The sequence below is a fragment of the Kryptolebias marmoratus genome, linkage group LG5 (genome assembly GCF_001649575.2).
Source record: "Kryptolebias marmoratus isolate JLee-2015 linkage group LG5, ASM164957v2, whole genome shotgun sequence".
Taxonomy (NCBI): domain Eukaryota; kingdom Metazoa; phylum Chordata; class Actinopteri; order Cyprinodontiformes; family Rivulidae; genus Kryptolebias; species Kryptolebias marmoratus.
In genome coordinates, this window is record NC_051434.1 from 7,476,255 (window position 1) to 7,500,778 (window position 24,524).

General features: G+C 42.7%; 3 protein-coding genes across 4 annotated transcripts; all 3 read left to right on the top strand.

The window, feature by feature from the left end:
* The first annotated feature begins 801 nt into the window (after window positions 1-801).
* On the top strand, window positions 802-11,792 carry pbxip1a (pre-B-cell leukemia homeobox interacting protein 1a). Of its 2 annotated transcripts, none has more exons than XM_017424989.3 (10): window positions 802-944; window positions 1,741-1,867; window positions 3,076-3,160; window positions 3,276-3,343; window positions 3,659-4,286; window positions 5,794-6,015; window positions 7,991-8,034; window positions 8,189-8,284; window positions 8,793-8,973; window positions 9,137-11,792. In XM_017424989.3, exons 2-10 carry the CDS (start codon window positions 1,796-1,798, stop codon window positions 10,111-10,113), a joined length of 2,373 nt encoding a protein of 790 aa, XP_017280478.1. In that variant the 5' UTR covers window positions 802-944; window positions 1,741-1,795; the 3' UTR covers window positions 10,114-11,792. The 2 variants fall into 2 exon arrangements, with proteins under 2 accessions (XP_017280478.1, XP_017280484.1); XM_017424995.3 differs by having other exon boundaries at window positions 822-958.
* Window positions 11,793-12,908: 1,116 nt separating this feature from the next.
* On the top strand, window positions 12,909-14,442 carry s100a11 (S100 calcium binding protein A11). The gene is made up of 3 exons (XM_017425005.3): window positions 12,909-13,068; window positions 13,148-13,280; window positions 14,120-14,442. Exons 1-3 carry the CDS (start codon window positions 12,947-12,949, stop codon window positions 14,252-14,254), a joined length of 390 nt encoding a protein of 129 aa, XP_017280494.1. The 5' UTR covers window positions 12,909-12,946; the 3' UTR covers window positions 14,255-14,442.
* A 2,457-nt stretch (window positions 14,443-16,899) lies between these two features.
* s100u (S100 calcium binding protein U) lies at window positions 16,900-24,407 on the top strand. The gene is made up of 3 exons (XM_017426465.3): window positions 16,900-17,051; window positions 20,214-20,349; window positions 21,430-24,407. Exons 2-3 carry the CDS (start codon window positions 20,230-20,232, stop codon window positions 21,952-21,954), a joined length of 645 nt encoding a protein of 214 aa, XP_017281954.1. The 5' UTR covers window positions 16,900-17,051; window positions 20,214-20,229; the 3' UTR covers window positions 21,955-24,407.
* The last annotated feature ends 117 nt before the right edge of the window (window positions 24,408-24,524 follow it).

Sequence of the window (24,524 nt, forward strand, 5' to 3'; positions counted from 1 at the left end):
TGTTTTAGAGGGGGAACCGATTATTTCAGACGGCTGAAATATTTGGTTCCCCCCTTGTAACTTTTGCAAAAAAAGAACAAATGTCTCCAAATTCACAGGACTTGTTGTCCATGTTGAGAGGAATAAACACAGTTAAAAACTTGTTGGTAAATTATATGGTTGTTGGATAATTAATGACATTTCAACCCAAATATTATTTAGATAAAAGCAAAATACCACTTTAAAAATGTCTTATCAGCTGCATGCACTTCAGGACATCAGTAATAATGGATCATGTTGCCTAAAATCTGATAAAGGCCATCTTTAGTTCTTAAAGTGTTGTAGGTGAAAAAAAATACTGGATGGCACATTTATTTTATTAAATTAACTGATTCAAGTAAAAAATCAAAATAGCTTAGAAGTAAAAATATGCCTATCACAGACGACACACTTCAACACACTAATTACAGAGAGAGAAGAAGTCAGATGATGAAACGAGTGTCCACGCAGGAGCAACTGGAGTGCAGGGGTTGTCCACTCTGGTAAGTCCCGCAGTCAAATATAGCTGTGCAGACGTGTCAGCGCGCTGCTGGCCCCAGGAGCCTCTCCCTCCTGTGTATAAATATGTGAGCACACATGCATCTTCAGGTTCGGGGTCACGCGTGAAGCTGTATCATTATAAACCCCGGAGACGGAGCGCTGTCCGTCACCTGCCACTTTCAGCTGCGTGCGTCAATCTGCCAGGGGGAGGACGTCGCACTCCGCTCCTCCTCCGATTGGTCCAGCCTTGGTTTGTGGGCGGGCGCTCCCGGGCTCACGTTGAAATCCCATTGGACGAGAGGCGCTTCGGGTTGATGTGACGCAGCTCGGAATTCCCAAAGTTCCCAAGTTTACAAGAGGAGAAGATCGCCGTTCTCCCTGAAAATCCAAACGTTTTGGAGGAAAAAGCAACCACCGACAATTGCGTAAGCAAGCGGGGGTAAATGAAACTATTTTTGAAGGGTTGAGTTTGACAGAGATTAGCATGTTGGACGCTCGTGCTAACGGCGGGGCCTGAGTGGGAACGCGGAAGAGTGGGAATGTTCAAGCTAACATCCTTTGTTTACCTTCACGGGTGAACCTTGAAATCGGTTGCTACAACAACCACGGGCCGCAAAGTTTGCCTCGTTTGTGTGTAAGACTAAAACACAATTTAAAAGTAAATAAAATGAAAACAGAACCTTGGTGCGTTCAGGGCTACCGACGAGTGAGCGTAAAGCCCAACTCGCTCGTTTCTGGATCAATGAACTGGTCGCGTCTTAGGTTTGACCATTTTTGGTGTTTTACCCGCCGCACGGATTGTCCGGATGAATGAATCCGGACGGGTGCTTAGCTCAAGTGGCAGTCGTGATTATCAGTCGGGTCGCTGCTGGATTTCTTCCCGAACTAAACCCTGCATTTTTCCTGCGCAGCAGCGTATTATGGATGCCACCACACCGTTATATAACCTGACTCGGCGACAATGAGCTTTTTTTTTATTCGCATCGTTGCGTAAACCTCACGCTTGTTGGCACAAATATGGAGATTACTTTTACGCAATTGCCACCACAAATGCTGCGTTTAGTGTTGCCATACATGCCCACGTCCAGAGCTGTGCGCACTAAAAGGAAAGCCATTTGGACAAGATGCAGTTTTATTGTTAATTTTAAATGTGGTTTGTGTTTTCTTACAGGACTTGTGAGGTTTGGGACGTTCACGTTTTGTTTCTGTCGTCATGTGCAGGCTATAAAAGGCTGAACCCGTGTCGTGCTGTGCCAACCTCAGCCAGCAGAGGGCGATGTCTGACAGCAGCAACAGCACAGGCAGCAGCGGCTCCTCCACCAACAGCTGGACCCTCCTCTCCCCTGAGGTAGGCACCCAAAACCCAGCAGGAGAGAGGAAGGGTTTCATTCTGGCTCGTGAATGCATAACATCCTGTTTGAACACGCCAACCCCCAAGCCTCTTAAAACAAAAAAATAAAAGATAAAACCTTAGCGGATGTTTTTTTTTTTGTTTTTGCACAGCACCAACTTCTGAGTCATCAGCGGTGTAATGTGTTTCAGTGTGAATGAAAGCAGCTCCACCTTCGGCTCCTTTTTCTTCGGGGGAATTGATCCACGTCTCTGAGCAGTGACTTGTGCATTTTTTACCTCAATTGAATTTTTGATATCGTGTTAGCCTTGTACATAACAACTCCTCCTGCCTTGAGATTAAACCAAAATGTGGCTGTTTTCGTTAGGTTGTGTTGTGGCACTGAGAGGCGTTTTCTGGAGACAAAACTAAAGCAGAAGAAGTTTGAATTCTGTAAAGCTGTAATAAGAAACAATTCGGACCTCACATCCAGTTGGAAATGGGACAAACTATAACAATAACAGTTGAAATTAAAAAAACTATACACATATAAAAACTTTTATCTTGGTACTTTTATAGTGGCAGGCGAACTGTATCATTGTGTGTTTGTCTGTTAGCAAAATATCTCATGAACCACTGGACTGATTGTAATGAAACTCCCAGATTGTAATGGTTGGGTGTACATTTTTACAGCTGATTAAGTTTTGGAGTCCGCCTGATTTAAGATGGCTCCTCAGCTAGTTGTCATCACCAAACACAAACATGGCTACACCTCAATCGGTTTTTACAGATGTAGAGCAAAAATATGAGGAGTGGTAGTAGCCGAGAGTCATCCCCGACACATATTATGAGCGCTAACAGAACACGCAAGATTTATAAAAATGCACGTCAGTTTTCTTCAGAAGTGGGGAATCTGAAATGGACAGGTCATTTTTATTGCAGAATTATGTCTACTTTTGATGCTCTAAACCCAACTACGTCACAGACCTGCTGATAAATATAATTTATATCAATCTTGGAGGAACCTAGGATGTGTTTCATCAAATACAGGGCATCATGTTTGATCATGAATGTGAGGTTTAAGTTCGTCCATCTGAGATTTTAGCTCCTATTCGCAAGTTTTTTGTTTGGGTGTCTGCTATACTGTGTGAAAAAGCTAGTCCGTATTGTAAATATGAGTGTTTTTAAATGTAGGGTGCTAAACGGTTGATTTTCTCCCTCCGCAGGAAGCTGCCATTGAGAACGTGGGTCCTGTGGATGACGGCACTGAGAGCCTGGGAGATGCCCCCAGCCTCTCCGAGGAGGTGGCAGGTACGGGCAAGCCAACACTTGTAGCCAAAGCTTTGACGAAAGTAAAATTCAAAGGCTGCTTTGACAACTGTTGTTAGGTTTCATGCATTGTGACACTGTGTGAGTTTTGTTTCAGGAGCTGCAGCTGAGTTTAAACCGGCTGACATTCCAGTAGAAACTGTCTTGTCTGAAGAAGGTCACCAGGTCGGTACACAAATAAACCAGCCCATAATCCAATTATGGCGAGGTAAACCTTTAAAAGATAGCGCGGCAGAAGGAGTTCTCAGTACAGCGGGAGCTGCAAACATGTCCGTGTTAAGATGTCGTTATCTACCTGACAAGTCGGGATCTGTTTGTGTCAAACAAAGTCATTCTTAAAAGAAAAAAACTGAAAAAGATTTCCTGTAGAGGATACTGTCTGAGTCAAAAATACTGTAAGAGCTCGAGTGTAATTATTATAAACCAGAACAAAGTGTGACCGTTTACATACAGATGATTTATTTCTTTGTTCATGTTTAGGTTTGTCAGGAGACATCACCAGAGTCCAGTGAGGGCCCCGTCCCTTCTAGTCCAGCCCGGCTGAGCCCTCTTCCCCCCGGCCCCCATGATGCTTCGTACTTTGACCCGGAGAGTCAGCCTCCGGTTATCCACGACATTGTGACCACCTCCCCCAGCGACAACGAGCCCCAGGGTGCCATGTCTTTTGTCACCAACGTCGATTTGGGGGCTCAGCTTGAGATTCCGGTTGTTGAAATTCCCGGAGCCGACTCCACAGAGTCCTGCTCTGCGTCTCCCGCGACGGAGTTCACCGTCTCCGCTGAGCCCGTGCTCGACACGCCTGCTGATTCTGGGCCGATTCCTGCAAGTCCTGCGGGGGAGGGCGCCGTCTCGGGTGCTGAACCCGAGGTCGCCATCCCCGCAGAGACCCTCGCCGCCGCTGACGCCCCGTCTCACGTCGAAGCAGATGTTAGCTTCGTTCCAGAAAGCACCGAGCCTGCGAGCGCGGCCCCACAGAGCCTGGAGACGGAAAGTTCTGCACCCGAGACGGTCGGTTCTGCTGAGGCAGAGGAAGAGGAGGCTGAGGCTGAACGGGAGGAAGAAAGGCCTTCTGAGACGATGGACATCGATGAAGGAGAGGACGAGGAAGGTGAGGAATTATCCATAAGCACAAACACAGTGAGGAATCACATCTGGTCTCATTATTTACTTCTTTTAAAAAAGGACTGAATCGATTCAGTAGCATCCAAACAAAGTTACAGTTCTTTAGATCTGCCTTTAGTGCCTTTTGTTTGGTCCTTCTTTGAAAGATTTATGTTTTTGTTTAATCCGCTACCTTCCTTTGTATCACGATGGGCTGTTTAAAGTAAAAACTTGAACAAGCCAAGACACGACAGTCATTCATTAGTACGACGAGAATAAAAGACAAAACTTCAACAAAAAGAAATCGGGCCTCATATTGGCGAGGTCAGGAGTAGTGGAAATCAGTTGGAACATGAAATCAGAGCTTAAATTAAACTTTGTGATGCTGATCACTTTGCTTCCTCGTACTGTGTAGGAATCTTTCTTCATGGAATAATTGTAATATAATTAATAATAATTAATTAATTGTACTTGAATACGAGTTTTTCAAAGGCTGATGCTGATTTAGGATACATGGCAGCTGATTATATTATATCAAATTCATTTGGTTTTTGCCCTACATTAGTTTATTATTAATACACATTAAAATCTAATAAATTAAACATAAGCCTGAGTGAAAAAGCTTAAGCAAATGTTCACAGTAAGGTATGTGATAGTAAACAGGAATGTCATAGGATTTCAAATTTTTGTCCTTCCATCCTTCCAGGTTTTGACAAATTAAAGGTAGATTTGACATCGTTTCATCCAGAATTAGCATCATATTTCCTTCATCTTCCTTTAGGGACTGCAGGTGTTGAAGCAGAAACATCCTCCTGACATAAAAGTCACTGTTTGCTTTCCACAAAGCTGTAGAAACGCTGTGCTGCCCACAAATGTGCCTGTCTGTTAATCTGCCTCGCTGATGCAGTAATCAGCCTAACTACTTGGTCAACCAAACAATAGCTCTTATAATAATAAATAACTTGTGAATCCAGGTGGAGGCCTGAGGTTCTGTGGCAGTAAAATGAGTTTGCAGCGTGCAGGAAAGCAGAAGTGGATCATGATGTTTGTCAGTTTGCACACTTTGATGGGAGAGAGAAATCCCGGTGATCTGTTAACACGTTTCTTATCTGTGTCGCGCTAGCATCTGGAAAATGATTTAACGGAGTGACAGCGAGGCCCACACCCCACTGACTAAATGCATAAACCCCCAAGCACTGTTGTCGTAATTGAGCGAAAAAATGTCGCCCATTTCCACAAGCTGCACTCTCCTTTTGTCTGTGACATTTTCCACATGCTGTTTGCACATTTCTTTAGTTTTACATGCCATGTAATCTTTGAAAATCTGGTATTTTTGCAGCCAGGGCTGCCAGTGGGTAATTATAATTTTGGAAACAACTTTTTTTAAATTTTTTTACTGACAGCCGAGTCTCGAGGAATGTTGCTGATTTATTAAAGTGGTTTAGGCCCCACGGTTGAATAGACGCGTGTACATGTCTCTCTGGCTCTTCCTGTAACGTTTCTCCCTCCCGCAGAGCCGTCCAGCAGTTATGAGCTGGGAGATGATGGACTGAGGAGGAGGAATGTGCCCTCGTTTGAAGCACCAAGACCAAGAACCTCAGACGAGGAAGAGGATGAGGAGGAGGAGGTGGAATTCAGGCTGCCCGAGAGAAAGGAGGAAAAGTCCTGGTTCTCGATGAACAAATGCATCGTGGCTGCTGTCGTCCTGCTCTTCTTAGGTTCCCTCTTTTTCTCAGGTGAGTTCCTTTTTTGGTTTTTGTTTTTTCAGCCTCGTGCTTTTGTGAAGTAACAGCTCTGCTGAAGTTCCTGTATTTTCTGCTCTAACCTCCAGAGCAAAACTAATTTATGATATTTAACTCCAAATGTTTTGATGCTTTTATGCTTTAAAACCCTCTGTTTTTCTCAGTTTTAATGGTGTTTCGAGCTCCAAGCCGTTCCGGATCCTAGTTGTGAAACTGCGGGCTGATAACAAGCCAAACGCTCTCTCCCTCTCAGACGCAACATCATTAAAGTGAAGAATTTCAAAATTTTGCTTGAATTGGTCGCAGCTTTTCACTTTCCCTCAATCTGTCTTCAATTAGTGGAGCCCTGCGAAGGCGGCAACATTTCTGGATCTCATTTCTGTATGATTTTCTTCTTTGCAGAAGATTACATTTCAAACAGCTCTGCTGGGACTTCCTCTTCAGAAACATGTCTGGTTTAAAAGGGAAATTTTGTAGCTTGTGGACAAAAGTCTCCTCAAAATAGGAGAATCTTGAATTATCATTTAATACCAATATTTAGGGCTATTTTGATTCTGTTAATGGGATTGAAGAGCCACAAATTGATCTAAAACATGGAGGCAGTATTCGACTGAACACAACATCACGTCATCTGCAAAAAAATACAGAAAGAAAGGATTCCTTTCTGCCACATTACGACACGAAGCTAAAGGCTGCTTGACTTCTGTAGACTGAGTGTCGATTCAGGCAGACGTGTTCCTTTCAGGGCTTTTCTTCTTCATAGGTTTACAATCGTTTCAATGCTTGGTCGAAACACAACAACAGTCTTTTGGTGTAATAAACCTGAACACTTGTGACATTTCAGTCACACATTAGGTTTGGCAAAAGAAAAAAATATGCTATTTATTTATATTTCCTCTAACCTGAGGATTGATCGACATTAGACCTTAAAATGTTGGCAAAAGAGTGTTTAGGCCTAGTTTAGTCAACATTTTCTCTCTTTTATAAGCTGTTAAAAATGAGCTCCAGACCTTGTTTCGACTTTCTGTAAGAGTCTTTACTTAAATCCTGTTTTTTATTGGTGCATTTCAAATTGTTTTACATTTGAATGAGGATGTCGAGGACCGGATTGAGATAACTGAAGGACCGCTTCTGGCCCCCGGGCCTCATTTTGCCCACATGTACAATATTGAAATCTCCAAATTCTTTGCGTTTTCCCTCAAGTGTTCCTCCTCAACTCCCATCTTCTCTTGGATGCTTTTTATTATCCCCCCACCCATTTGTCATTCACCAATTATTTCCTTCTTTTTCTAAAGTATGAATATTCTGAATCCAGTTTTAACTGAGGGAATGTTAGAAAGAAAAGCTGTAACATTTATTATGTCGTCTCTTTGTGACTCTTTAAATTACGTCCAGGTCCAGTTGAGTTTTCCCACCCGTTGCTGCAAAAGGTCAGCCAGCTTCAGAGTTTTGCTGCGAATGTTTTGTTTTAGTTGTTCACCTGTGTGACAGCGACGCCATTTATGAGTTACGTAAGCGCATTTATTCGCGGCTGTCAGCAATACTTGGCTGTCCGTTATTAGATCTTGTTGACTAAGCTTCACCGTGTCAACAGGTTTCCTCTCTGACCTGGATAATGGGAGGTCCAGAACCAAAGATAAGACCGCAGCGTAAGCTCCTCCAACCCCCACCCTCCCGCCGCCCAGCTAGCAGTGGATTGTCAGAGCACTTATCTGGCCTGACAGCTCCTGCAGCGACAGCAGGAAAAAAGCAAATAACATGCATTTTGAATTGAGGAGTGACGCTCTTCATCGCTGCTTAGAAGGATTGACGAGAAGTTTAGGGTTTAAATCGTGCAAGTTTTGTGTGAGAAAAAGGGAATGGCCCTCACAACCAAGGCTGCTTTGGGAGACATCTTGGCAGCTCTGTGTGTCAATAAAACAATCTTTCATCAGACTGGTGTAAAAGGGGGTGTTCTCTTGTCTGACAGGTGACTTTGACGCCTCCGATCTGACTGATGGAGAACAAAACCAGGTTTGTTTCCTCGCCGCCTTGCTTCACTCACCCAGCGTCCAACAAACACAGCTCTGTTCAAGTCAAACATCTGAAGACGAACAGTAAACATGAAAGAGATAACATATTTTTAAAAATATGTATTCTGTTCACACGCCAATGGTTTTAAATCCAGGACGGGCTTAGCAGTGATCCACAGGATATGAAGGAGTTATTGGATAAACTGAGCCAGGAAAACCAACAAATCACTCAGCTAGAAGCTGAGCTACAGGTTAGTACACAGACATATTGATTGTTTTTATTTACATTTATCCTCTTATTAACACTACTTAAATTTAAGGATTCTTTGAAAGAATGCGTATCGCTCGCCGCCTTTCAGACCAGAGTTTTAGACTGAGATCATCTTATGATGAGAAACAAGGGAGTTATATTTGTTTTTGTGAAACTTTGAATATGAATTCATGTGAAATCTAAAATATGAGAGTGTGTGTTGTAAATGACTCTCAGCTACTACTACACAACAAGTTTCAGCACAATATCTGTAAAACTGGCTGACTTACAGCCATCTGTGTGTTGGCTAATGTTGATTAGCTGTGGTGGCCATCTTAAATCCGGTAATCAGTCGTAGATGTGCATCCAGTTACTTTCTGTAAGTTTCATTAAAGTTTGTCCTGTGGTTCATGTGATATTTTGCTAACAAACCAACATGAACACACACAGATACGGACGGAAACGGTGAGTTTTCTGCAGCACGTTCTCATCCCGCTCTGTCTCTTCAGACTAAAAAAGAAGAGCTTGACTCTCAGATGGAGGCCGTGGCAGCGAGCGGTGATGAAGAGGGGAGAGTGGATCTGGAAAAAGAGAATGCGAGGCTGAAGGAGGAGCTGTCGTCTCTGCCCGAGCTGAAGAAGGAGCTGGAGAGTCTGAGGGTTCGAGTGACCGAACTCAGCAAGCTCACAAGTAAGGACCGACTAAAGCACGATGATGCTCGGGCAATATTTTATTTTCCCCTTGAGGAAAGTTGCTTTCAGTGCTGTCCCAATAGATTTCTGTGCTTTTGAACTGCTAGTTTATATAGAAAGGTGCAGCAATCTATTTTTTTTTCTTTGTTTGTTTTCCACAGCTGATGCAGAATTACCTCCTTCCAGTTCATCTCCTCAGCCGGAAGACAGGGACGCTCCGAGTTCTCATAAAGCAGCTGGTCCAGAGAGAAAGAAGGACGGACACCTGAAGAAAGAACTTCACCGGCAGAAGGTTCTCCTGGAGGAGAGCAAGAAACGGCTGGGCGAGATGAAAACTGATGGAGGCGACAGAAAACACGTCCGGGAAAGCTTGGAGGGGATCCAGAGGAGGCTCTCTGAACAAGTGGAGAAGTGGGAGAAGGTCAAGTCGCAGGGGTCAAAATGGAAAGGAAACAAGGGCAAACATAAAGAACGGGAGCACTGGAAGAAAGAGGAGAAGAAGGAGTGGAAGCACAAAGAGGAGAAGAAGGAGAAGGAGTGGAAGCCTCAGAAGGAGAACTCTCACAAGGAAGCCTGGAGGAAACACCAGGAGGAGTGGGAGGGAAAGAAGGGGGAGCGCAGAATGGACCGTGAGGAACGGAGGAAGGAGAAACCGTGGCACAGTCAGCCTGGTAAAAACTCTCATCATCATCAGCAGCAGCAGCAACAACACCAGCCCCACCAGCATCATCAGCACCATCAGCACCACGGTGACTTCTGGAGAGACCAGGACCAGAAGCTCCACCGCAACGTGCGGCCCCAGCTGGGCTGCACCTCCGTGGAGGACTGCGCTGCCAGGGAGGGGCTGTACCCGGTGGAGCTGTCCGAGTTCGAGGAGCTGCTGGAGGGCTACCTGAGCAAACTGGAGGGCCCCTCGAACGACGGCAAGGACCGGATCCGCAAGCTGACCGCCGACTTCTTCGAGGACGGCGTGTTTATTCACGACAGGGTTCGCTTCGGGGACTTCGCCGAGGACGTGGCGGACATCCTGGAAGACATGGTGGACGTGCTGGAGGGCGGCGGCCAGCGGGACAGTGACTCTCTGGAGGAGGAGATGGAGGAGTTCGAGCGGGAGGCCCTGTGGAAGTTTGCGGCTTAGAAACTGACGAGTTCGAAGCTGCGAAGCGGACGGTGGGTAAGGACATTTCTTACCCACCGTCTCCTCCTCAGAGCTGTAATTGTAGAAGCTTTTGGTACAGAGTGGATTTGTCCCTCTTAAATGTCCCTCGAAGTCTCTAATTATAAGATAGATTTGTCATTTTGGGCTTAGTTGTTGTTACCTACCTCTGTCTGGTCCTGCCTCCTAAAGTTCAGCCCCTCAGTAATGTGCTGTGTGAGTTTTTCTTTTTGCTATTTAGTGCTGTAAACAATGCATGTGAGTTTGAACTCAGATCACACTAAAAACAGAGTCTAAAGGAGATTTTTTTCTTAAATATTCCCACTACAAACAGTACATGGATGAAGCTAAACAGCTCGTTCCATATTACAAAGAAAATGACTTTTCCTTTTGAACAAATCTAATCTTTAATCCCACAGACCGACTGTCTGGTGTCGGAGGAGATCCTGCTTCTTCAGATCAGATCAGGTCAGACCAGGTTGTTGTTTTTGTGTTTGTTTTTTTTAATCAAACAAACTCTTAACAACTTTTCACCCTCCCACTCACCTCTGATGGGTTTAATCAGTTTGTCGGCACTAAACCACTTCAGCACTTTTCCTCAGATTTCTCAGAAACATATTTTCCTTTGAATAAACGTTTTGTAGCCACCAGGCTCTTCAGTCCCAAAGCATTCTGGGTAAAGGTATAAAGGTTAGTGATTTGTAGTAACGCCCAAAGAATTAATCTTTTTTTTTTTTTTAATCTGCTGAGTTAACAAAAGGAGGCTTGCGGCCCAAACCACGGTTTTTGTTTTCCTGTTTGCTTCATTGGGTTATAAATATGAACTGATTTGCATGTGGATGATTTAGATGTAGTTTTTGAGTTAAAAAAAAAAAAAGTTTTATCTTTTAATTACGCCAGGCAAAGGTTAAACTAGAACAGCACAAAGCAAACTTTCTAGTGAAGACGAGATTCTTTTCTTTCACTTTCCATCTTTACGTGGGTGTAAATTGTATTTTTTTTTGTTTGTTTTTTTTTTGTTTCTCCGTGACTGAGAGGTTTTGAAATGTTTCCCGAGTATTTATTCTGTCACTACACTGCAACTGTTTTTCTTATTTAATGGTAGGAGCCACGTGTTTGGTCCCAGTTTGTTCAATTTAAATGTTAAAATGATTTTCTTCTGTTGCTTTTTCAGAGATTTAGCTAACCAGCTGCTGCTTATGTGCCTTTATTATTATTATTATTATTAATATGAATATCCTAAATTTGGACAAGAGGTCTCTGATTTCAAGAAGGAAACACGTTTACACTAATTTCTCCTGCTGTTCACAGAGCAGAGAATGAATGTTGCAGAATTTACACACTAATTGTTAAACTGATATGTTAGTTTTTGTTGCTGTTTCTGGCAGGAAAGTTGTTTTGGGTTTTCGTTTTTTTCCTGAAGATTTCTTGACCAAAGGGTTCGAAGGAAAGCGAGTTTGATCTCGGCACGCAAATCAAACCGGGAGTTTAATCAGTAATCAAAAGTATTATTATTATTATTGTTTTGAGACAACAATAGGGCTCTTAAAGACGTAGGACCTGGCTCACGTGTGATTTCATTTTTCCTCAGCATCACTTTTGTCCTGTTTTTATGGAGTAAATGTTGAGTTCAATAAAATTTACACCATTAGGAGTGTAAATACTGTCATTCTTTATTAGCTCAGTTGAATTATTATTTAAAAAGGGGCGTGAATTTGTTGTGTTTTTATATTTTTGCTGAGAAACTGGAGAAAAGGAGTAATTATATTTTCACAATGCAGTCTGACTGCTGACATTTCCTGAAACTAAATTAAGGCTGAAACAAGCTAAATGTTAGCTCCTATAAGCATCAAACGTTTAGCTAAAAGGTAAAAACGATAGCTAAAAGCTAAATATAGCAAAAGGCTGGCTAAAAAGGGCAAAAATAGAGCAAGTATGCTGATGCAGATTTCATAGAGAACAATGTTTTGAAGAGAAATCAATTCATTTCTACAGATAAAATATTTGTAACAAGTATAAAAGTTACAAAACCCAGAAACATTTTCATGTATGGACGGTTAGAATAGCAGGATGTATGCAGATGTATTTAAAAAAGCAAACAGAATCACACATTAATGTTGAATCCAAGTGAAGAAAAAAAACATGCAGGATTATTTCACCAGTTCTGTGAACGTGTGAGGTACGGCCTTTCTCACACTCTGACAGGAAGTGATGGCATGAATGGCATCCGATCACCGCTGTGATGCAAAGCCGAAGCATTCTCACACCGGGAGGGTTTGAGCAAGACCGTACACGAGCGCTGATACGAGCTGACGTGCTGACAGACGACAACAAGTCGGTGATTATGAAACTCCGGAGTCTGTCGTTCGTTAGATTCTACTACAAGTTGGATAACAACTGTCCCAGCAGACGTTTCTGCTGGTTTTTATTCAAAAAACCTAATTCTAGTAACATTTTGAAAAAGAAGCTAAAGGAGCATTGTCCGTCCTGCAGTTTTAAATTGTATTACACACACAAACACAAAATGCAGCTCGAGGGATTTACACAATAAGACTGTGTGTTTGTCCTTCATACCATTATTTGAGTCGTGTTTTGTATAAACTAATTACTGCTGAGATGTGCAGGATTCAGTCACCTGATTAGACTCACCTGATGCTATCTCTGAAGCCCTCCACTCTTTGCAAACAGACTGAAATGGTTTTATTTATTTTTTTGTCCAATCATCAGGACACATTTGCCCTTTCTGTAGGTCAGCGTGGCACTTTTTTCTGATGTAATCAGACAGCCATGAGGGCAGGTTGAGGGTTTTCCGCTGATGTGTGCACCAGTGATGGAGGGGAAGCGAGTATATTTAGAAAAGGTGACGGTCAGAGGCGACAGATCCGGGACCCCTGAGCACCTCCTGCGCCTCGCCCCGTGGAGTCCAAGCACAGCAAGGTAACGGAAACAAACGAGCCGCTGTTTTCGTTCTAACCCTGACTTTGTGGGAAAGTGAGGTTTTTGTTTGACTTGACAGCATCATGGAAGCAGCCATCAACAACATCATCGCCCAGTTTAAGGTGTACGCCGGGAACGATGCGTCCTCCAACACGCTGAGCAAAGACGAGTTCCACAAGCTGGTGACCTCCCAGCTCTCCAACTTCGTCAAGGTTTGTCTCTTTATTTCTCACTAACATCCTGGTCCGCTCAGTTTCAGCAGCTTCACTTCAGAAACTGTTCCACTCCGAGATGGTTGGATTTTCTTTACGTTAATACTTTCCTTGACAGATATCCTCTCTTAGGGTTTCAGATGTTGAGAAGCATCTGAAACATATTCCACTTTAGGATGCAAATGAGGCCGAAAAAAGGTCATTATTCTCATTTTGTGATGTGTACAATTTTTGCAAAAATATAACATTCTTTACGTAATATGTCTGCAAACTCCTAAATGCAAACCTTATGAGTTTGCATGTTCTTATATCCTAACACTGCATGCTTTTAGTACTGCACTTATATGTGTACATGTACTGTAATACAGTACAACACATTATACACTGTTTATGTGTTTATGTACTTCTGTATTTTAAAAACTATTCTGTAGAAAATGATTTTAAAAATCCAAAAATGAAATTTCTAGTTAAAGAAATCGTCAATTTACAGTTGGATGGTTTTAAAGTGCTAAACAATTAATTTACCTTATAGTGAATAGTTAAAAGTTAACTAATTATGATGATATAATTGTTACTGTAATGTGGGATTTATTGGCACAGAGTAATGGAAGTAGTTTGATCTGATAAATAAGGCTGAGCTTATTTAAATGCTTTCATCTACTTTGGTCTTGGCCTCTGAAAGTGTTCAAAAAGCTACCTACAACAGGTGAGAAGTTTTAACCTAAACGGAGACTTTTATTGTGAAGAAATGTGACGCGATCATATATAGCCGTTAGGTGTCAGGACCGTATTTTGTCGTATCCGTTAACGATCGGTGTCCCATCTTTCATCGCCCACAGAACGCCAGCGATCCCGGAGTCATCGACCAGCTCATGAGCTCCATAGATGAGAACAACGACGGGGAGCTGACGTTCTCCGAGTTCTGGCAGCTGATTGGGAAACTGGCGAGCAAGCAGGGAGGCTTCAGCCAGTAGCTGACTCTGTCGGTCGTGAAACACCAATCAGATCAGTTGATCCGGGCGGTCCAGCTGTAAACGGAAGAGCGTTTGAATTCTTCCTCCGCTCCATCAGTGCCACATGTGTACATTCTTAGTTAACCATTTGTTGAATGAGGGGAACTTTGAATTAAAAGGCTCTATTGTTTGGAACCTTCAACCACCCACTCTCAGTCTCTTGTCATTCATTCACATTATATGATGTCTGCTTGAGCAGTAGTGTATTATAGCCTTGATTTAAGAGCCTGTAATCCTATATGGATTACTGCTGCCACACCATCCAAACCCATATCTTGTTCCATTGGGCTTTATAATGTCCATACAAAGCTGCCTGTCCAAGCATTAAGCAGGGATGATGCAAAAGCCTGGTCTTTAGTCTCCATCAATGAGGCCTCAGTAGACTGTGTAATGGCCCAAAGGCGGCTTATTGTGTCTGGAAGGCCCTTTTGTTTTTGCACCAATGAGTAATTTTTGCTGATTCGGTTATTAAATCTAACGTCTAGACAAAGTTATGGGAGCCGGATTGCTTCACTTCTGATTTATAGCCTGAAGGTCTGGTGTAATTTGTGAAGCAATAAAGAAAAAAAAGGTGCTGCTAACCTGACTACAAGAGTGCCGATATTCCAGACTGATAAGTAAATGTGACCTTTGTATCCAAATTACCCCCGTGTTGCAGTGCCAGCGTTGCCTGGGCAAATGAGTCAGGAAAACACATGAAATGATTACAGCACCCGGTTAGGCAAGGAAGACTGTGTGCGCACTGTCTGTTTGTAGTCAGGAGCTTTTCCAGATAAGCGTGTGGACACTGGTGTCTCCATTTGAACATAAAAGAAAACACCAGCAGGGAGATATAATCTGTGACAAGACTGTAAAAGCATCTGGCTACACCATTACCTGAAATACTTCCCCAAATGTTTTCAAGTAATCCCTTTGAAAGTCTAAAAGCAGAACTGTGAGTCATCACTCTGGTTTTTTGTGTAATTTGGAAGTTCATTTACTCAAGCAGGTTTGTTAAAGTGGTATGAAGTGGAGTTCTAAAAGTTATGAACAATCACTATCTTACCTGCTGTAGGTAGCTCTTTGAACTGCCTCAGTTTAGAGAAATAGTTTTCTTTCTGACCAAGCTGACGAGCTAACAGCAAGTCAGAGCGGGGCTGAGAGCAAAATGGACTGTGGTCGACTCAAAAACAACTCCAGACTCTAATTTATCAACCTTTACATCGTTGTTAGTTTTTGCATTACACTGTTATTAACACAGAAATGTATCATTTTCTGCAAGTGCTAATAGCTGCAGCAGCTAGTCGTAGCACTTCCAGTCTGGAGGCAGGTATATTATAATATTGCTGTCCCTTTTGAAGTGATCAGTATCGGCCGTGACATCAGTCATGGAGCTCAGAGCCACAAGTCTTTGTCCAGGCCAAATAAGGGCACGGTTTTATCGTTTTTCAGGCTTATAAAACAACTCCCTCACAAACGGCATACTGGCGTGAAAGAACGCAACATTAGCTAATATTAAACCTCTCTGCGTGACACTGTTTATTCAGTTTGTTGCCTTTTTCTGACCTGAACAACACCTGTAGCAGCAGTCTCGGCCCCGCTCAGACCAGCTGTTTATTTTCTGATTTATTCCACATTTATACACCAGCAGCTAACTCACAGGATGAACCAACTGTGACGTCAACAGAACGGAGCTGCCATTTATACCGGTGCTTTAAACGTGTGGCAAACACTGCAGGTGTCGCCATTAAGAACAAAACTATGAAGCAGCAATGATACAAGAAATGGTCTTTATACAAAAACGTTTGAGAGGTCTCACCCTATCTAAGTGATTTACGGACGTTATCTAATGTTTGCAATGATTGTGGGCGAGTTTTTTGGATTTTGTTGTCTGAAGAAAGAATTTGTTTTGCTGCTGTTCCTGTTTACGGCGCGCCAACCAGGCATCACGGCAGAAGAGCATGCCAGCACAAGTCAAAGTCAAGTCAAATTTATTTATTTATATAAAATCACTTTTCTGCAACAAGGCAGTTCAAAGGGCTTACAACACCCCACATTCCTGCTGTGACGTCAGTTCTGTCAAGAGCCGCCATTTGTGAGGCTGAGAACGAATGGTTCATACCTTTTCTATAAAACCCTACTTCAAAAGATTTGAATTTCCCCTTTAATACCCAGAATGCCAACATCTGTCAGCTTCTTCATAGTACTCCAGCTGTGGAGGTGGAGTTGCCCGTGGTTGTCTCTGCTTCACAGTGCAGATGATATCCTCACACTAAAAGGGAGGTTCTGGTTTATGGCCTCCAACCTGACAGGTTTTTTCCCTCATCTCTTTATTTAATAAGTGAAATAAAATGCTTTTGGAATGATCTGAATCTTGTACAGATGAAGTCATCCCACCCAGCCTCTCTTTGCTCCAAGCCACAAAGGCAGCCGAGCTGACGTGAAACAGCTGCTCCACGAGCCAGACGTAATCCTAAAAAAATAAAAATTAAAATTAAAAAATAACTTTAAGTAATTTGATTAACTTTTATTCCCTTTTCGCGGGAGTAATGGTCGCGCTCTTCCTCGGCTCTTCCTCCCACTCTCCCAGGTACACGCCCTTTGACTTGTGAGAGGGTTGGAAACTTTTAAGGACAGAAAAAAAAAGTCCAAATCACGGAAGAGATTCTGCAGTCCTACTAGTTTGGCAAGTCCGCAGGGCGCAGCGGCGTAGAAGGGGACAGAAAGTGTAGATTTGCGCACATTTCACACACATCTCTTGTCCCGCAGACGGTGAACGGTGAGTTTAATGTTGCTTTTCCTTATTCGGGGGGGTTGTTTATTTAAAGCTTCTCCTTCAGTCTGAGCAGCTGGTTTGGCCAAGGTTTCTTTTTGCCACGTTTCGATAAACTCTCGCAAGAGGCGTCCCGTGAAAGTTGGCTGCTGCCTGTGAGCGCGGGACGGACTCACTCCGTCGCACTTTTAGAAAACAGTTAAAAAAAATTAAGTTGCTTTAATTTTCACTTTTATTTGCGCTTTCTGTCTTGTGTTTTCCCGTCTTCATTCCAGCTGGGATTGAATGTGCTGACACAATTGTGGATTGCAAACAAGCTTGGGGAAGCTTCAGGTGACGGGCCTTGAACGCAGCACATTCCGGGGGCGTCCAGCTCATGCGTAAAAGCGCAGTTTTTTTGGGGGGGGGGCTTTTTCCCCCTCTCAAAGTCTACTTTTTATAAGGAGGCCTGCAACATCAGCAGCTTCTCGAGCTTGTAAAGCTCCGAGAACCACTTTTATATTTGTTTTTTTAATTATTTTAGTTAAAACAAACCGTTGAGTTTTGGTGAAATTTGCGGCTCGGGCGCGTTCAGATGCGTCAGAAGCGAACAGAAGAGCTGGCTTCCAGGCGGCCAGCCCCTCTCCTGCCGCTCACCTCAGTTTATAGCCGCAGCCCAGCTTGTTCCTCTGTTAATATTTGATGCCACAGCAGCGGCAGTATTGTCATGACTCCGCGCGCCCCTCTGGATCACGTTCACCCGCACGGAAACGCAATCTTTCGGGCTCCGGAGGGGAGGGAAACGGGAAACCTTCAGTTGTAGGCGTGCGTGTTTAATTATTTGCGCAGATGTTTTGGGGGTACTAATCAGGAGGATTAGTTTTGAGGACCAGATCGTGGAGCTCTGGCGCGTCGAGAGTATTGAATTAATTTGTTTAAATTAGAGGCACGTGTGCGTTCAGTAATGAATGGAGTCAATAGAAAGAGGTGTGTATTTGTTTGTGTGTGTGTGTGTGTGTGTGTGTGTGTGTGTGTGTGTGTGTGTGTGTGTGTGTGTGTGTGTGTAGAGCCGTTAAGGCCCTTGTGTACTCAGGCTACAAAGGGTGTGTCACAGGCAGGAAGAAGTCCCCTAAACTTCCAGCAGCGTTCTGCTCCAAAACAAACACCTTTTATTCACCTTTGTTTTACCTTTTACCTTTAACCCATAATTGTAACAGGGTTTTTTTTTTTACAACTGTTCGGTTAATATGCGTTTTATATATTAAAAACTTATGTTTTGTGTGAGTCAAACAAATGCATATTCCTAGAGTTTTAGACAAAAATGCTGAGAAGTGGCTGAGTTATAGCTGCTTTGGGTCAAATCTTGAAAATAAAATAATGCCAGAACGCAGAGTATGTGATATGAGTGACTCTTAGCTACTACCACACCAAGTTTTAACTTAGTATCTGTACAATTGGCTGAGTTATAGGCATTTTTGTGCTTGCTAAGGTTAATTAGCGGTCAGTTTGCCATCTTGAATCTCCAAAACGTTCATCTTGTAGACGTAAACCCAGTAATCTGTCCAGTGGTTCATGGGAAGTTTTGCTAACAGACAGGCAGAGATGACTCCAATAATTAAATGCAAAGTTTTAAACAAAGATCTGTAGCACTCGGAGCACGTGCCAAAGATCACTCTTGGGTACTACCACATTTAAAGCTGGCAGAGTTAGAACCATTTACGTGTTTGCTAAGTTTGATTAGTTGTGGCAGCCATCTTGAATCGTGTTGATTTTAAAACTAAATCAGCTGTAGATGTTCATCCCACGATTATTTTCTGAGAGTTTCATTAAAGTTCGTCCAGCAGATCATGAGATATTTTACTAACAGTCAAACAAAAACACACACATATACAGACACACAAACACATCATTTCCCTCCATTAAAAAGGCGGGAGATAAAAAGCTGACAAACACGCCTTTGTTCAGGTGTGGAGGAAACTAACTTCTTTCTAATCCGTGTTTATAACCCTTTTATAGCTGCCCGGGAAACGTGCATTTTTATGTTCTGAGAACGTGTTGGCTCAGACAGTTAGAAATCAGAACTGGGTCACCTGAATTATCTGAAAAGGCTTGTGTGAAATGTTAGATGTTAATGACCCCGAGTTGTCTGAGTTCGCTGTCATTCTATATGTATAATGAGCCTAACAGGCCCTTCCCCTAATGGCTACATGTACCGTATACACACACGCTCACACATATATATATTGTATGTTCCAGGTGAAGGCCTCAGTTCGACGCTCGGTAACAGAGATGTTTGTATGGCGTCACTCTTTGGCGCGAGGCTGCGTCCTCGTTGGAACAAAGAGTCAACAGTTTGCCGTTTGCTCGGCGCTATTTGAATACTGAAACTAACTGGTGATCGGGTTTGTTTGCCCTGAACATATATCTGTCTCGCTGCTTCGGGGCAGGAACGTTGCTCCGAGTCAGGCTGTAAATTCCTGTCTAAGTGATCTCCGCAGAGAGCAATGAACGGAATTCCTGCAAACGTGTCACTTGCTGCCCTGTAACCGTTCGAGCAACAGCTGTAGTTTATCTGTCCATCAGGCGTGCTTCAAATTCCCGATTGTCTCTCTGTCAGAGTCAGGTATGGACAAAATATTTGTGCAGGTATGACTGTGCCTCAGCAAACCACTGATCTTTTTTTTTTTATATATATGGGGCCTAATTGCACAATTGGTTCTGTTTTCTGTGTGCAACGCAAAGTCCTACAGCAATATTTTGGGGGATGAGACAGCGGCAGGTAAAGGAAGGAGTGGAATTGGCAAGGTAGCAAAAGTGAGACGAGAAGACGGAGAAGAGCAGACAGGGACGAGGTAATCCCTGAGGTAATCTGAGTCCCAGTCCCCTGCTGGTAGCTTCAGCAGATCAGATGACCTATCAAAGATCAGAACTTCCATTGTGCGTCGCAGCTCGTCTCTCAGTCTGACTCGCTCTCACCCTTTCCACCTATCTCACGTCACCAGCCCTCCCTCACTGCAGCTCCGGCGCCGGCGGCCTGAAACGAAAAGCCTCGCAGGGACGCGGAGATCCTCAGTTTCGTGTTCCGCCGCGTGATCCCACCGCCGCGAAACGTGCTAAATCAGACTGTGCCTCCCAACGATCTGCCTAATCTGTGTATTCCCTATGTGTTGTGGCTTCTCCTTTCCCCAGAGAGGAAAAAGGAGTCATGGAAACAGCCATTCAGACGGTGGTGAAGGTCTTCCTCAAGGGGGCCAAAGGAAAAGAGTCTCTAGGAAAGAAAGAATTCCAAAACCTCGTCTCGTCCCAGCTCGGCAACATCCTTTCGGTTAGAACAATTTTTTACTAAACTTCTGTTGTTCACCTCACAGAGAAGCCAATCCTCCATGCTTCATGATTTGCCTCCAGTCGGCCAGTCAGCAGCCTTTAAAAGTTTTCCTTTGGAGTTTGGCTGCTGTCACTCGCTTTGAGTCCAGTATCCGACCAAAGAAATGTTATATATTTTGGAGTTGTTTGTGTTCCTTAAGCCACTTAACTCCTCAACTCACAGGATGAACCAGAGTTGTGTCGACACATGACAGACAACTTAGCAAAGAACTCAGTTTTAATCACATCTTTAGACACCTTGTCACCAGCAGTTCAACACAAAGACACAACTGCTAAAGCAAACAAAAAAAAGCAGGTAAAGTCGAAAGAAAAAGATAATCTTTTAAAGATTAAAGGAAAGTCTGGCTGATTGGAAGCAAGATAGAAAGAAACTAGAGAGACTGTGAACGCTGTCTTCTGAAATCTGCTGAAGAAGCTGAAACTGAGTTATTAAAGGTAAAAGAAGCAAAACACGAGCTAAATATTAAAAGTAGCTAAACTAGCTAAAAGCAGCAAAAGTGTAGCTAAAGTTAAAAGTATCAAAATGCTAGGTAAAAGGTAATTAGCAGAAGTTTATTTAAGTATCAAAAAGCAAAAGGCTGACAAAAAGCCAAAAGTAGCAGAATCGCAGCTAAAAACTACAGGTAGCATAAGAAAACAAAAATAGAAGAAGTAAGCTGTAGGAGATTTCAATAAAGATATCTCAATGTATTTCTATGGGGAACTATTTTTAAATTAAAGTTTAATATCCTGAAAAGTATAAAAGTTAGAAAAATCAGAAGTCGAAGCAGCTATCTGCTAAATGCGCTGAATGTTTTGATATAAAAATGGTTAAAGTAACACAAAGTGTGCAGAAGGTAGTGGGGCTATGTACGGAAATATAAAAAACAGGAAAACAATAGTGTGAACGCTGACTCAGCATTACGGATGATTTCAGCCTTTTGTGCAACGCTTTGTGCCAAATTCTGAGGCACTAAAAGGCAGTCATGATTTCATTAATGTTCATCCAGTTATTAACTTCATGTTGTCATCTGCTACCTAGGGCGCAGACAGCAAGGATGCAGTCAGTGAAATGTGTCAGGGACTAGATACCAATTCAGATGGCAAGGTTGGCTTCGAGGAGTACATGAAGCTCGTCGGCTACCTGGCGTGTTCGCTCAGCGAGCAGAAAGTCGCCAGCAACGAGGAGCCTGCACAGAACGCAGCAACCGGACAGGTTGCACAAAGTGCCCCCAACAACACGGAGGAGCAACCCAAGGAAAACGCCGAGGCGAAGGAAGAAGCCAAGCCGGAGGCAAACGAAGCCGCTAAGGAGGAGGCGAAAGCGGACGCAACGGTGGAGGTGAAGGTCGAGGCGAAGGCGGAGGGCGAGAAGACGCCAGAGGCAGCTAAGGAAGAAGCGAGGGCGGCGGCGACGGCTGAGGCAGCCGCAGCAGCCGAGGTAAAGGTGGCCGAAAAGGAACCAGAGAAGGCGGAGGAAACGGCGAAGGTGGAGGAAGCTGCAGAGAAGTCGCCCGCCGCTGCTGAGGAGGAAGGAGAGAAGAAGACAGAGGAGGCGACATCATAGGGACAATCCATTCCTTCACAAATAAAAATACACCACACAAGTCAACACAAGAATGATGCCAAAACAAGTTGGAAAACCACTATTTTTATATATATTAAAAAAACAAATATATGTTTAAAGTTTTAACACTACAATCAGCTATTAAAAAAAACACTATTCTTTTTATATATAATTATGTACATGACAGTAGCTGTGTGCTGCCATTTACCACTATGTTAATATGTACAGCATGTGCATCCCACTATTTAGCACATTTACCTCATTATGACCATTTAATATGATAGCGTGCAGTCGTACACTATAATGTACATGCAGCTGTGAAAGCTTCCCTGTAAACTAGGATTTCCCTGGAAACTTGACTGAAGTATCTTAACACACCACTACATTCCCCTGTTTTTTTTCTTTTTGCATGTGTGTGTGAGGGGAGGGGGAGAGAGCTCTGCCCGACCAATCATTTAGCCGGGCACGTAAGGCCTACAGGAATAATTAATGAGATAGTGGTATTCTTGTCTTCATTAAAACTGAAAATGTCCTATTTAGTAACTGGGTGCACTTAAATCTTTTATTTTTTTTTACTCTTTTTTTTTTTTTATATATATTCCTGGCCAATTTAGCACAATAAACAAACTGATTTGCTCAAGTTTTGTGTTACTTCATCTCATCTAATTTTGTTGTCTCTTTCTAACTGAATCTGTGAGCCGTCTTGCTTTTTATCTTTCTTTTTTTTTAACTCGGTATGTTCTCTTTACTCTCACTCAGCCATGCATTAGAAACTGGAACATCAGGTGTGACCTTTAGCTAAATAATTAAGACGCGGGGATGGAATCTACACCTTAAGGGACCATTAGGGGTCAAAAAAGGGAGCCCAAAATAGCCCCGGTTAAATGGGCTTGGGACTAGAAGAGCAGGTCAGAGATGGTGTCCGGGGAAACAAATCCCCATTTGTTAAGAAGAACAGCATTATATCACTCCAAGAAGTAAAAAAAAAGTAATAATTTTGGGATAATAAATCATTTGAAGCAGTAATATGGTGACTAAAAATGCAGAAATCTGATCTGTTCCCTCTTCAAAAGTGATCATAATTGTTTGCTGGTTTTAGCCCCAGCTTTTAGGGCTTTTTTTTTCCCCCTCGGCGATCACGCCCTTGTACAGTTTGAACGCCCTATTTGACCTGCAACGGGATCCTCGGGCATTAGGCATTGGGAAATGGCTGGATTAGGCATTTCATGAGTAACACACCCTGGGACACAAACAATTGCATGAAAGTAATCCAGGACTCCAGTGATCTTGCTCCTGGGGCGATGTGGTGATGTTGCTGTCAGAAGCTGCTCTTTTGTTAAGCAAGAAACAACAATGGCCTTTTTATACTGCACGCATTAAACATATTTCCTACATACACTTTTATTCCCCTTGCAACCACTATTTATACACATAACTTTAAAAATCTACTTTAAAAGCCTCCTTTTTTAAAATTTGATGCAATTTTTCATCTTAGTGGTTTGTGACTGTCGTTAGTAATGGTTTATTTTGCAGACAAGTTGTCTTTTTTTTTTTTTTTACCAAACTGTTGCACGCTTTGCACTGCCAGAGCACCAAACGCTTCAGACTCCACTGCAAATAAGACACATAAGTACAGGTCATGTGATCACCGGGCCTCACCGAGACACTCCCATTGTAAATACTCTCATTTACACCGACTCGGCTCAGCCGTTTACGCTCACGCTGCAAAAACGCTTCCAGCATTCGCTTTTACTAACATTCTTCCTGGGAACTCTGGGCATTTAGACTGTATAATCATGGGTTTTATTCAAATCTTTGACTTCTTCCTTATGAGTTTTGGTACTTCCTGTGAATAACGTCAGTCTCATCTACAGTCGCTTTCTTGTTCAGGTGAGGCTGTGATGGCAAAGCTAAGGTACAGCAGAGTGACTCAAGCTAAATTCTCTGAACTGATGTGGTAAAATAACTAAACTTGCACTACCAATGAACTCCTATGAAATGTGAGCAGACTTGAATATCATCTGGAAAATGTCACAAATTTTCTTGGTTTTGAGCTTTTATTTTAAAGACCAACATGACTTATTTTATAATTAGCCATCTTTCAATAGTAACTGTATCCCATTTGGGTTTTAAAAACAACCAAGCACAGCATAACCAACCACAATAAATCTTTTTTTCATTTTGACATACAGCAGATTAGGAAAATAGTTAAAAATCCACCAACTGGATGCAATAATATACAAATGTTTGTGATTATGGGATCATTCCCAGGATATTGTGCAGACTTCCCTTTGTTTATTTCCTGCAAAATACTGGAAAGTGTTTGTGTGTGTTTAGCAGCTGGACTCATGTCCATTTAACTCTGCTGCACTAACATTACATATTATGTATTGCTGTATTATTTGTGCCTAATCTATGTAATGGCTGATTTAGAATAAAACTGTGACAATATGTTTTTAATGTGTGGCTCACTTTGTTAAAAATCTACAAGTGCAGTCAGAAGTTTGCATGAACGCATCATGAACATGGATGTTTTATTAATTTTAACCTTTTAAAAATTTGTTTGAACC